At 38.0% G+C, this 13,640-nt stretch overlaps 1 protein-coding gene across 10 annotated transcripts in view; it reads right to left on the reverse strand.

The window, feature by feature from the left end:
• The window catches only part of NARS2 (asparaginyl-tRNA synthetase 2, mitochondrial), a 132,284-nt gene that overhangs the window by 27,401 nt on the left and 91,243 nt on the right, over positions 1-13,640 (reverse strand). For 8 of the 10 annotated variants that reach the window (XM_068976903.1, XM_068976900.1, XM_068976899.1 and 5 more), the window contains one exon: positions 1,065-1,197. The exons of the other annotated variants lie outside the window; for them this stretch is intronic. In XM_068976903.1, coding sequence (XP_068833004.1) covers positions 1,065-1,197 — 133 coding nt within the window. The remainder of the gene's footprint in view (positions 1-1,064; positions 1,198-13,640) is intronic. 10 annotated transcript variants of the gene reach the window in all.

Consider the following 13,640-nt stretch of genomic DNA (forward strand, 5'->3'; position numbering starts at 1 on the left):
CTAAGGTCACACAGTAAGTGATGGAGCTAAGGAATCAAATCCTGGTCCATCCAACTCCAGAGCTATGTTCTCTCTATTGATTATGGCCACAGCCTCCCGAAAAGTCTCCCATCCCTGTTTTTATCTCCTCCTAAATTATTCTTCATCATTCATCATTCTTCATCATGCTGCTAGACAGATATTTCTAAACTGTAACTCTGACCCTGGCCTTTCCGCATCGGGAACTCTCTCTCCTCTATCTTTTGTATTAAGTTCAAATCCCTCAGCATGGCATTTAAATACAAACTCTTTCTATCATGATCTGACTCTTGATTATCTCTCCAGCTTTATTCCTGTTCCAGAGTTCTGGCAGCTCCTGTGGATGCTTTCTCATATTATAGCTATAGACATGTTTCTCTAACTATACAGATGCTTTGTTTATTTGCTTAGCAAATACCAAAAGCTACTATTTACTAAGCCTGCTTTATGCCAGACCCCATACTTAGTGCTTTACACTATATACAGTCTTTCATCTGTTGTTGTTGTTCTACTTGGTGACTACTAACTTGTGTCTGACTCTTTGCGACCCCATGGACTATAGCCCGCCAGACTTCTCTTCCATGGGATTTTCCAGGCAAGAATACTGGAGTGGGTTGCCATTTTCTTCTCCAGAAGATCTTCCCGACTGAGGGATGGAACCCACATCTCCTTCACTGGCAGGCAGATTCTTTACTACTGAGCTACCACTGAAGCCCACTCTTTCATTTACTTCTCACAATAACCTAATAAAATAGCTACTATTTTTCTCATTTTACAGGGCGGAAGCTAAAGATCACTACGGTTAGGTAATATAGCAAAGTTAATGGCAGAGTCTGGACATGAACTGAAACTGGTATGACTCCTGTACTTTAAACTATTACACTAACAGCGTTTGGTAGATGTTCATTAAATTAAGTAGTTCTCTATCTTCTTCATTCTGTGAACACCTGTAAGGCACAAATGTCCGAGGTAAAAATGTATACAGAAGCATTTTAATGTCACAGATGTCTGGTATTTAGAAACTGTTTTAAAACTTGAGCACCTACCTGCATGAGATCTTGCAGGCTCTCCAGAAAAGAAATCTCTGCTTCTACCATATAGAACTCTGCCAGGTGCCTCCGGCTCTGAGAATTCTCTGCTCGGAATGTTGGACCAAAGGTAAACACTTGAGTAAAAGCTCTGCAATTCAAGATTAACAGTATAAAAATAGGATTTACATGATTAATTCTAAGTTTTAAAAATATTCAGTGAATGCTTAAGGAAAAAAAAGTTTTGTGCCTCTGTCTTGTCCACAAATCCACACATCTAAGCTGCTATATTTCTTTAATGGGTGATAATAATAGTTTCATTAAAAATGTTACATTTATAGAAACCATTTTATCCCAGAGGAATTTGCAAATGTTTTACAAACCCTACAGCTTACTAAATATAGACTTATAACCACTTCTGGGTGCACTCCATTGCAGCTGCCTTAAACAGCAGACAAGTACATTTCACAGCAATTGAGAACAAAGTCAAAGACAAATACCATAGCCCAAGAAGCCACACAGAGAATCTAGACAGCAATAGTTAAAATCAGAATTTCATGTGGATGAGGTGAGTCAAGCATTTTCTAAATATGTGAAAAAGGAATATCAGATACGCATGGCAACTTGCCTTGTTAGGCTTACTCAAGTCCTTTACGCCCACTCAAGAGTTTCATTCAGTGTTGAATGACCCCTGACATTTGAGGGGTGGGGTGGATTTTGAAGAACTGTCTATTTTAACTGTGGTTTTCAAGAAGGACTATAGTAACAACATAAATGGAAAAAAAAATAATTTTTTTCATGTCCTGCAGAGAAGTGGTCATGATACCTTCATTCTTTAATATTTATAGTGTCCTTCATATATGAGAAAGGTTAACAACTGGGACTAGATCAAGCATGTATGAACAAATGAGTATTTCATAAGGCTATGTAATCTTTGAATTATAAGGTTTGGTTAGAGCAAAACAAGAGATTTGGGGCTCCTTAGCTGTTATCCTCAACACTCTTCATTTGTCTGTCATCAGTCAGATAACATTTAAGATCAGAAAATAGTACAGAAAACAAACGGGTTGTAGATATCAGGGTTTTTGTTTTGTTTTGTTCTTTACGTAAAGATACTCTAGGAAATTAAACAGTAAAACAATAATACTGCAAATTATGACATTTATTTTTTCTTTCAAAGGCCATTTCTGCTAAGGCCTAGTTGGTAAGAAGCTTAGGAATTTATGTTTTGGTTCCACAGCTACCTTCCTGAGACCACAATCATTTAACCTCTGAGAATCCTAGTTTTTCACGGAAAAACAAACAGTAAAAACTCAGGATTACTACAGTAACCTCTCCCAAGATTCAGATCCAGACTTGCCTACTAGAATGTTTCTGAAAACACTGACCCTACCTTGTCCAAAATGAAAACTCCTGTTTCCCAAAACAAACGAAAAATAAAATAGTGAACAATCCTGGTTTTCCTTTTACATTTTCCCCAGTTCTATTAATCTCAGTTAACCCACCTCAGCACCCAAACCAGATCCCCATCCCTCCCTCACTGCTCACACATTTCCTATCACAAAATTGCAACTGTTCACACCTAGGAAAACTCTTGCAAATCTAGAGACTACTCCTTTCCCCTCCCCAAGGTGAAGGTGAAGGTGAAGGTGAAGTCGCTCAATCGTGTCTGACTCTTTGCGACCCCGTGGACTGTAACCTACTAGACTTCTCTGTCCGTGGGATTCTCCAGGCAAGAATACTGGAGTGGTTTGCCATTTCCTTCTCCAGGGGATCTTCCCAACCCAGGGGTCGAACCCAGGTCTCCCGCATTGGAGGCAGACGCTTTAACCTCTGAGCCACCAGGGAATTTACTTAGCTGTGCCAGGTCTCAGCTGCAGCACATGGGATCTTCAATCGGATCTTTGTTGTGGCATGCAAGAGCTTTTAGTTGTAGCATGTGGGATCTAGTCCCCTGATAAGGGATCGAACCTGGGCCCCCCCCCCCCCCCCCCCAGCATTGGCAGCATGGAGTCCTAGCCACTAGACCACCAGGGTAGTCCCTAGAGACTCTTCATTTCCACAGATGCTATCTTAGTGTCATCTCTTGTGTCTGGCTCCTGCCTTTCTTCCACCAGTCCCAAACAAAACTCCCAAGGTAAGTTTTCAAATTCAAATCTGACTATATATCAGCCCTAATTTAAAAACCTTCAATGGTTGCCCCCCACTCAACAGTTAAAATTCAAACTCCTAACTTGGACTGGACCTTCCTTCCCAAAGCCTTTCCTCTAACATACTGAGGACACTCTCCTTACACGCCCTGCATGCCTTACGGCCTTTTCATTGGCCATCTCCTGTCTGTAGTGCCCAGCCCCTGTTCCTCCCTCTCCAATGGCAAATCTCCATCCATCCTTCAAGAATTGACTTAAATATCACTTTTTCTTACCATATGTCCCCAACTTTATTGTTTCCTCCTTTATATGACTAACATTTTGTTTATGTATTTATTATATAAAACGTATCACTTAGAAATATAATTATGCATTTTGTATCCTTTCCCCTCAAGAAACTGTGAAATTTTCTAGAGCAGGAATAATGTTTTATTCATTTTTGCATCTCCAGTGCCTATGATAAAACAGGTGCTCTAGTTGAATGAATGAGCAATGATGATGATGATAGGCTTCCTCAGCTGTGAACTGGAAAAGCACAACATCCTCACAAACAATAACATTACAGATAATGCACAGGAAAATACTCAGATGTATTTTACTGTGGCTGTCACACAATAACTAAAACGGATCAGAAAATTTAGGTCTGTCCCAACAATAAATTAAAAAATTACAGGTCCAATATATGACTATGCAATCTCTAGGAAGGCTGGCAACAGTATATCTAAATAAATAAAGTGACATTTTTTCTGGCACTGTATCACAAGAAATTGCATATACAGCTGCACACTACTGACAGAGGATATTCTACTGAGATTTTCTAGGGCATAAATAGAAACTCCATGGTACAGGAGAAATTTACTTTGAAGGCTCTAAGAAAGACTTCTAAGAGATGGACAGCTATCATCCTGAAATAGAAGGAAGGCCAATGGGATTGCTGTTCAAAAGTGATACATTATATGTATCAAGGTACTAGATACAGAGAAAACAGTGATATCTAAAAGTACTACAGATTCAAGTCACAATGGCATCTGCTTCTCACATGGATAGGGAACTCTAAGATGAGCAGCGTCAGTGATTTTTAACAGTGGTTAATGATTTTCTCTTGCAATAAATACAGAGGTGCTTCCAAGGTGGCTCAGTGGTAAAGAATCCACCTGCCAGTGCAGGAGACGCGGGTTCCATCCCTGGGTCGGGAAGATCCCCTGGAGAAGGAAATGGCAACCCACTCTAGTATTCTTGCCTGAAGAATCCCATGGACAGAAGAGACTCATGTGCTACAGGACTCTTGCAAAACTGTCAGACACAAGTTAGCAACAAAACAACATAAAATATAGAAGAAGATCGGGGATTTTTATTTTGGTAAGGATCAGATTCTAATTGTGGTGCCCAAAAGTTAAGTATTTCTCTAATAGAGTAAGTAAAAATCAATGGTCATGGTGCTTCCTCTGAATTACCAGAAAGATAAAATGAGCTGGAATGCATGCTGAAAATTTCCCTAATTTTGCATCTAGTCTTTAAACAGATAAATATTTAAATAATTCAGTAAAGATCACCCTATGCAAGCATCCAGTGTTTTTTTTTTAATTATTTTTTAACTGAAGGATAATTGTTTTACAGAATTTTGTTGTTTTCTGTCAAACGCATCCAGTGTTTTATAGTAAAGTAGCTGTAGCAGTAGGAGGAGTGACAGCGGTCACCGTTAGCAAGTGCTCCTTGTGGACCAACTGTTAGTTGTGAGAACCGCACACGTTAACTCCTTTATCATTAACTAAACATATATTGTTACTTCTATTTTCCAGGCAAAGAAACTGAAGTTCAGAGAAGTTAGGAAACTTCTCCCAAAGTCATCGAGTCACAGCCTAATAAGTGGTGGAGGCCAGATTCAAATCTAGATCTGACTCTTAATGATATAGCCTTAATTGTGATATTAAATTAATGATGCTCATCACCAAACATGGACAAACCCAGGAAATAGGAGAGAAAAGTTTGTAATATGTGCCTGCCCCTGATCCCCTTTCTTAAAGATGGCTAGGGTGAGTGGTTTGGTTTATTGTGAATAGCTTATTTATGTGTTAAAATCTTAGCTCTCTAAAATAGGTTGCTGTCATGCAAATAATGAGAAGATAAATTTTAATCAATATTTTGTAACTTTCAGCAGGTCATCAGCCTTTCTGGTCTTCAAATTCTTACATGAGTGGGAGACAGGGGCAGTTTGGCATTATTCTCTAGTATCTTTTACAATAATTTTGTTTCTTGGTCCCTGCGAAATTGCTACGTTTTAAATTTATGCTGATTTCCTTTTTTTTCTCTACCTTCCACACACATGAAAGTGGTTTGCAGCAAGGCTTGGCCCAAGCAATAGTTAAAATAAGATCTGAGAACAAGGCTATTTCTAAAATAAGATACAAAACCAGGTGAAAGGCCAGTACTGCTGTGAGAAGAAACTAGTAGAAAAAATACTCAGCACTAAGAAATCATTCTTGTGCCAAATTATGGAGAGAGGAAAACTATATAAGGAAAGTGCATGAGCTTGGAGTTGATATTTAAGATAACAAAAGTACATTCAATACACATCAACGAAGATAGCTACAAAAATGGCTTTTTAAAAATAAAAAGTAAAGTTACCAAAAATAGATTCTACAAAGGCCATTTTCTCCCTTGTGTGGAATTTTATGAAGCCCTAAATTGGCAAGTGGATTATTATGAAATAGTCACTGATTGCTTGGCCATTCATTCCTTCTGGCCCTAAAATTTAAGAGCTAATCTTTATATTTTGAAAGAAAAGAGGAATTACTGTTGTTTTTAGCTGAGGAAGAACTCATCATTTAGCATAAAAGGGATCAGCAACTTTCCCTAAGCCCACCCACTTCAAACCTTCTATCACTTCTCTACTTCATGCAGGAAATGTTCATTGAACTCAAGTGAACTCAAAGACAGCTTTAAACAGGCTTTTAAACAATCTTTGTCAAGTGGTATTCCCATCATCCAGAAAACAATCACCCTCACCTATTTTGCTACTGCTTTGTACCCATTGGGTTAGCAATACTGTGACATACTTGTCATTCATTCACTGTTTCTACATGCCTAACAGAGTGGACACCAGGCACCTCCTTTTCAGCTTTCCCCTTTCCTCTATCTTGTAATAATACACTTGGTGAAACGGTTTATAAAGAGATGGAGCTCTCACCACTTCATTAATTCTTATCAGGACATCCTAGCGAGGAGGCACTCTAAAATCTAAACATGTCTTCTCTATCATTATTGCTAAACATTTCTGCAAAATTAATTTTGTTTATTATGTCCTGTTCTTATTGTTTAGTCGCTAAGTTGTGTCTGACTCTTGTGACCCCATGGACTGTAGCCCACCAGGCTCCTCTGTCCATGGGATTTACTAAGCAAGAATACTAGAGTGGGTTGCTATTTCCTTCTCTAGGGGATCTTTCCAACCCAAGGATCAAACACATATCTCCTGTATTGGTAGGCGGGTTCTCTACCACTGAACTACTAATATGTCCTAAGTATCTGATTTAGAACTGAATTTGAAGTCCAAGCAAATTTAATCTTAGTTGTAGGATGAGAGTCAAAGTTTGATAGAGCCTGACAACAGTCTTGCTAAAGGGAGTGGAGAGTTGCCTCTGATGAGCATGTGAACTGGGGGAGAGATATTCAGCAAAGGGAATATAAATCACACAGGTCCTGAGGTAGGAGAGAGAGAGCCTGACCTCTTTAAAGACAGAAGTAGGCCAGCAGCAAGACGAATAGTAAGAGGTCAAAGAGATAGGAAGGGATCAGGATCAGAACACAGAGGGTGGTCCCTGTAAGCCACTGTAACGAGAGTCTGGATTTTATTTACTACTCCTTGAAATATCTAACACTGTATTTTTCTGTTTGTCTGACCTCCATCTCTGCCTCCTACATTCTACACTAGCTGTTCAACAAACACTGCTGCTGCTGCTGCTGCTAAGTCGCTTCAGTCGTATCCGACTCTGTGCGACCCCATAGACGGCAGCCCACCAGGCTCCCCCATCCCTGGGATTCTCCAGGCACGAACACTGGAGTGGGTTGCCATTTTCTTCTCCAATGCATGAAAGTGAAGTCACTCAGTCATGTTTGAAGGAGTCTTTTGGGCCTATATCACCCCCTGTCCAGAAACCTTCCACCCCCTTCACCTGCCCAGAAGACTTATCACCCACTGCCCAACTACAAATGCCATCTCAACTAAAATATACCCCAAACATCCCACCTGATTAACGTTTCCCTTATCGCTTCCACAAGCCTCCCTACAAATATGGAACCTCCCTGATCCCTCTCCACGCTCAGCCTGGTTGTTAGACTGGCTGTCGCCCCTCCTTGCCTGAATAAAGGTAACCTACTTCTGTTAAGGTCGTCTTTCCTCTTTCTGCCTTGGCCCAAACTATACCTTACAGTGTCCGACTCTTCGCGACTCCATGGACTGCAGCCTACCAGGCTCCTCCATCCATGGGATTTCCCAGGCAAGAATACTGCCATTGCTTTCTCCCCAACAAATGGTAGCACTCTTCAAACTTAGTCCGAGAACCTCTTCTTTTCCCCCTGTATACATTTTCCCTAAATGACCTCGCCTCAAGTCATTTAACTAATTTTCAATTAATTACCTGTTGGCACACATAATTCACCAATTTGTATCTCCGGCCCAGACTTCTCTAAGTTCTAGAAGCACACATTCAGCTCTACTCAATCTTTCACTTGTCTCAAATAGAACTCACGCCTCCCTGACCCCTCACACTGGCTTCAGTCTTCTTTCAAGTTTCTAGGTCTACCCTCCCAGTAGGTATACCACGTACTACTGTTCACAGAGTCTTTCAAATTTTTTTTTTTAATGACATATATGGATGTAACTATTTGCTTAATGTTCATCTTTTTCACTAGACTGTAAATTTCATGAGTGACCTTATCAATTTTTTGATTCATTACAATATAACCAGTTGTTAACCCAGTGCACAACACACAGCAGATAATCAAAACTTGTCAAATAACTCATTTTCTGTAAAATACGCTGATGCACATACTTTGAATCTTTGAAACAGCACTGGATGGGGGTGAGGATAGAGGAGCAAGAAGAGGAAGACAGTAAACAGAATATCAATTACTAAGCAAAAAATTCTGCTATTCCCTGAAATAATTTTTCATAGAAGGCACTAGGAGATAAAAGAATCATTTTTGAAAAGACTCCTCACATGTTAGTTTTCGTTCTATAGGCAACAAGCACACTTTTGAAAAGTACTGGATCAGAAGAACTTCTCTAATTAGCAAAGATTTTACTTTTTGAGAAACTAAAATATAACCACACACAAAAAAATTTCCCTAAGTCTTACTCTATGTTAAACGGAGAAGCCCTTGATGTTCTGGCTTCTGCCAAAGTGGATACCGACAAGTTCAAACAATTATTGTCATTTCATCATTCCTGCAATGATGGACTTTTCAGAGGATGGACTATATTTAGAAAATAGCATGTTTCTCCAGGATCAAATTTTGCTAATTATTTTTTTTTGGCCACTTTATTTAATTGAAGGATAATTGCTTTATAGAATTGTGTTGTTTTCTGTCAAACATCAACAAGAATCAGCCATAGGTACACCCATGTCCTCTCCCTCCTGAACCTCCTTCCATTCCAGATTGTCACAGAGCCCTTGTTTGAGTTTCCTGAGTCATACAGCAAATTCCCACTGGCTATCTATTTAACACATGGTTATATACATTTCCATGTGACTCTCTCCATATAGCTCACCCTCTCCCTCCTCCCTTCCCCCCAGGTCCAAAGGTCTGTTCTCTCCATTGCTGCCCTGCAAATAAATTCATCAGTACCATCTTTCTAGGTTCCATATACAGGTGTCAGTATACAAAATCTATATTTCTCAGCATTTCTGACTTACTTCACTTTGTATAATAGGCTCTAGGATTGTCCACCTCATTAGAAATGACTCAAATACGTTCCTTTTTATAGCTGAGCAATATTCTATAGTATACATGTAGTACAGCTTCTTTATCCATCATCTGTTGATGGACATCTAGGCTGCTTCCATGTTCTAGCTATTGTAAATAGAGCTGTAATTGACAGTGGGGTACATGAGTCTTTTTCAGTTTTGGTTTCCTCAGGGTAGCATTGCTGGGTCATATGATGGTTTTATTCCTAGTCTTTAAAGGAATCTCCATATCATCTTTCATAGTGGCTGTATCAATTTGCATTCCTGCCAGCAATGCAAGAGGATTCCCTTTTTCTCCACACTCCTGTAGACTTTTTGATAATGGTTATTCTGACTGGTGTGAGGTGGTCTCACATTGTAGTTTTCATTTGCATTTCTCTAATAATGAGTGATGTTGAGCATCTTTTCATGTGTTTATTAGCCATCTGTATGTCTTCTTTGGAGAAATGTTTGTTTAGGTCTTTGAGAAGATAAACAAAGTTGACAAACCATTAGCCAGACTCATTGAGAAAAAAAGGGAGAAAAATCAAATAAAAAAAATTAGAAATGAAAAAGGAGAGATTACAACAGACAACACAGAAATACAAAGAATCTTAAGAGAATATTATGAGCAACTATATGCTAATAAAATGGACAACCTAAAGGAAATGTACAGATTCTTAGAAAAGTTTAACCTTCCAAGACTGAACCAGGAAGAAATAGAAATTATAAACACTGAAATCAAAACTGTGATCAAAAATCTCTCAAAAAACAAAAGCCCAGGACCAGATGGCTTCACAGGGGAATTCTATCAAACATTTAGAAAAGAGCTAGTGCCTATTTTTCTGAAACTCTTCACAAAAATTGCAGAGGAAGGAATACTGCCAAACTTATTCTACGAGGCCACCATCACCCTGATACCTAAACCAGGCAAAGACAACACAAAAAATGATACTGACACATGCCAGTATCACTGATGAACATAGATGCAAAAATCCTCAACAAAATTCTAGCAAACAGAATTCAACAACACATTAAAAAGCTCATACACCATAATCAAGTCGGGTTTATTCCAGGGATGCAAGGATTCTTCAATACACACAAATTAATCAGTGTGATATACCATATTAACAAATTGAAAGATAAAAAATCATATGATCATCTCAATAGATGCAGAAAAAGCCTTTGACAAAATTTAGCACCCATTTATGATAAAAATGCCTCAAAAAATGGGTAAAGAAGGAGCCTACCTCAACAGACTAAAGACTATATATGATAAGCCCACAGCAAATACTATTCTCAACAGTGAAAAACTAAAACATTCCCTCTAAGATTAGGAACAAGACAAGGATGTCCACTTGTACCACTATTATTCATGATAGTTTTGGAAGTCCTAGCTACAGCAATTAGAGAAGAAAAAGAAATAAATGGAACCCAGATCGGAAAAGAAGAAGTAAAACTCTCACTGTTTGCAAATGACATGATACTATACATAGAAAACCCAAAAGAAACTATCAGAAAATTACTAGAGCTAATCAGTGAATTTAGCAAAGTTGCAGGATACAAGGTCAATACACAGAAGTCACTTAAATTTCTATAAACCAACAATGAAAAATCAGAAAGAAAAATTAAGGAATCAATCCCACTTACCATTGCAACAAAAACAATAAAATATCTAGGAATTAACCTTGTAAGTAGACAAAAGAACAGTTTATACAAAATTATAAGACACTGATCAAAGAAATCAAAGATGATATCAACAGATGGAGAGATATTCCATGTTCCTGGGTAGGAAGAATCAATATTGTGAAAATAACTATACTACCAAATGTAATCACAGATTCAGCATGATCCCTATCAAATTACCAATGGCATTTTTCACAGAACTAGAACAAAAAATTTCACAATTCAAATGGAAACACAAAAGTCCCTGAATAGCCAAAGCACTCTTGAGAAAGAAGAATGGAGCTGGAGAAATCAATCTTCCTAAGCTCAGGCTATACTACAAAGCTACAGTCATCAAGACAGTATGGTACTGGCTGATTGCTTTAATCGTGTATTTGTCCTCACATTTTCAACAAGATACCACAACCATCTTTTCAAAAAAGGTACACATTTTGTTAAATGCATCTATTCGTTCCTAGATTATCCCTCCTGTAATCTCTCATGTTTAGTAGTCCTTGTACTGAGGATCATGAAAGAGAACATACCAGAACTTTAGGTACATGCACCACATAGTATTTACATGTTATTTAAGTCTATGAAGATTTCAAAGGTTACCTTTTCTGAAATCTTATACTACAGCCGAAGATGAGTCATCATGACACTAAATTATCAACAGTGTCCTGGGCTCAAGTCCTGTACTGGTGACCCTTACTTTTTAAAGGTCATCATAGTAATTAATCCAAAGCCTGTAATCCGAAGACCTAAACTGAAATTCTGGCTACTCCACTTATGAACTAGCCCAGTTAACTTCTTTGAGACTGAATTTTTCTATGTGAAAATGAAGTTAAGTATACATTTGTCATGGGACTACTATAAAGATGAAATGAAACAAAATATGCATAAAGCTTAATGTAATGTAAACTTAATGTAGTATTAATTAATGTAATTAATATGGTAAGTGGTTCAACAAACAGGTAAGACTGTTTTTTGGTTTCTGTTTATGTCTCCTTTCTTTCCAAAGGTCTATTGTTCTCATTTCGTCGGTCTCAAAATCTCTTTATAACTTTCAATTAGTGCAAAAGAGATTTTGTTTATGTAGGCTATATCTACCAATATTTACTATTAAAACTGAGAAATTTTTAAACATTGTTTGTTTAAAAACAAACAATACACCCATCATGTCATAAAAACATCTTTTTAATAAAACTTTATAAGAGGAGTGGCATTGTTTTATATTTTTGTAAATTTTCTTCATATCTGGCTTAATAGAAGACAGCTGGATTCTCATATCTGCTTATGCATTCAACCCATTGTGTTATCATATGATAACTGGAAAACTCACTGTATACTCACGAAAGAATAAAAATAAAAAGAACAAATACTGGCTTAGTATTACTATGAAAACAGTTTTCATTTCAAAGGACTTTCTGAAAGGGTCCTGGGCGGGGGGCAGACAAAACTTTGAGACTCATCACATTAGGCAGTGATTCTTAATAAGCAGTACTAATTCTGGGTTCTACCTGTGGAAACTTACATTCAGAAAATCTAGGGAGAGTTCTGGACATGAGTATATTTTAAAGTTCTACATGTAATTACTATGTGAACTCCTGATTAAGCACTACTACCCTAAAAAATGGTTAAGATCACTAATCAATATATTTTTAAAAAAGTTTGATAGCTATCATTCTTTAAATGGATATAATATATGCTAGTGAGGATGGAGTGAACTCCTTGTACATGCTGGTGGGAATGTAAAATCGTGTACTTACTGTGAAAAAGTCTGGTGATCCCTTAAAAAGTTAAAAATAGAATTATCATATGATCCAGCATTTCCACTCTGGAGTACGAACACCAAAGAAATGAAAATAAGTGATCAAAAAAACCCCTCCATGAGTGTTAGTCACTCAGTTGTGTCTGACTTTTCTTGACTCTATGGTCTTGTTAGGCTCCTCTGTCCATGGAATTCTCCAGGCAAGAATACTGGAGTGGGCTGTCATTCCCTTCTCCAGGGGATCTTCCCGACCCAGGTATCAAACCCAGGTCTCCTGCACTACAGGCAGATTCTTTACCATCTGAGCTACCAGGGAAGCCCTCCCTATGTCGATGTTCAAAGCAGCATTTTCACAATAGTCAAAAAATAGAAACAATTCAAATGTTCATCAAAGGATTAACGGATAAATGCTGCTGCTGCTGCTGCTGCAGCTAAGTCACTTCAGTTGTGTCCGACTCTGTGCAACCCCATAGACGGTAGCCCACCAGGCTCCCCCATCCCTGGGATTCTCCAGGCAAGAACACTGGAGTGGGTTGCCATTTCTTTCTCCAATAACGGATAAATGAGATATGGTATATTTATATGATGGAATATTATTCAGCCATGAAGAGAAACAAAGTATTAATATATTCTACAATATGAAGGAACCTTGGAAACATGATGTTAAATGAAAGAAGGCCAATACAAAAGGCCACATATGGTATAATTCCCTTTCTGTGAAATATCCAGACTAGGCAAATCCAGAGAAACAGAAAGCAGAAGAGTGGCTGCCAGGGCTGGGAGAAGAGGGAATGGTAAATGACTGCATCATCGGTATGTGGTTTCCTTTTGGGGTGATAAAAATGTTCTGGAATTATATAGTTGTGTTGGTTATACAGTATCACTAAAAGTAAATTTCAGGTTATATGTATTGAAGTCTATCACAACAGAATTTTTAAAAAGAAACTAATTGTCCAATAGGCACTTTACACATGTTTTATTTCATTCTTGCTTCTCTATGAAGCAAGTGATTTCATTTTATTTACAATGGAAGAAACTGAAGCTTAGACATGTTAAGTAACGAGTG

This window comes from Capricornis sumatraensis, chromosome 8, assembly GCF_032405125.1.
Source record: "Capricornis sumatraensis isolate serow.1 chromosome 8, serow.2, whole genome shotgun sequence".
NCBI classification, from domain to species: Eukaryota; Metazoa; Chordata; class Mammalia; order Artiodactyla; family Bovidae; genus Capricornis; species Capricornis sumatraensis.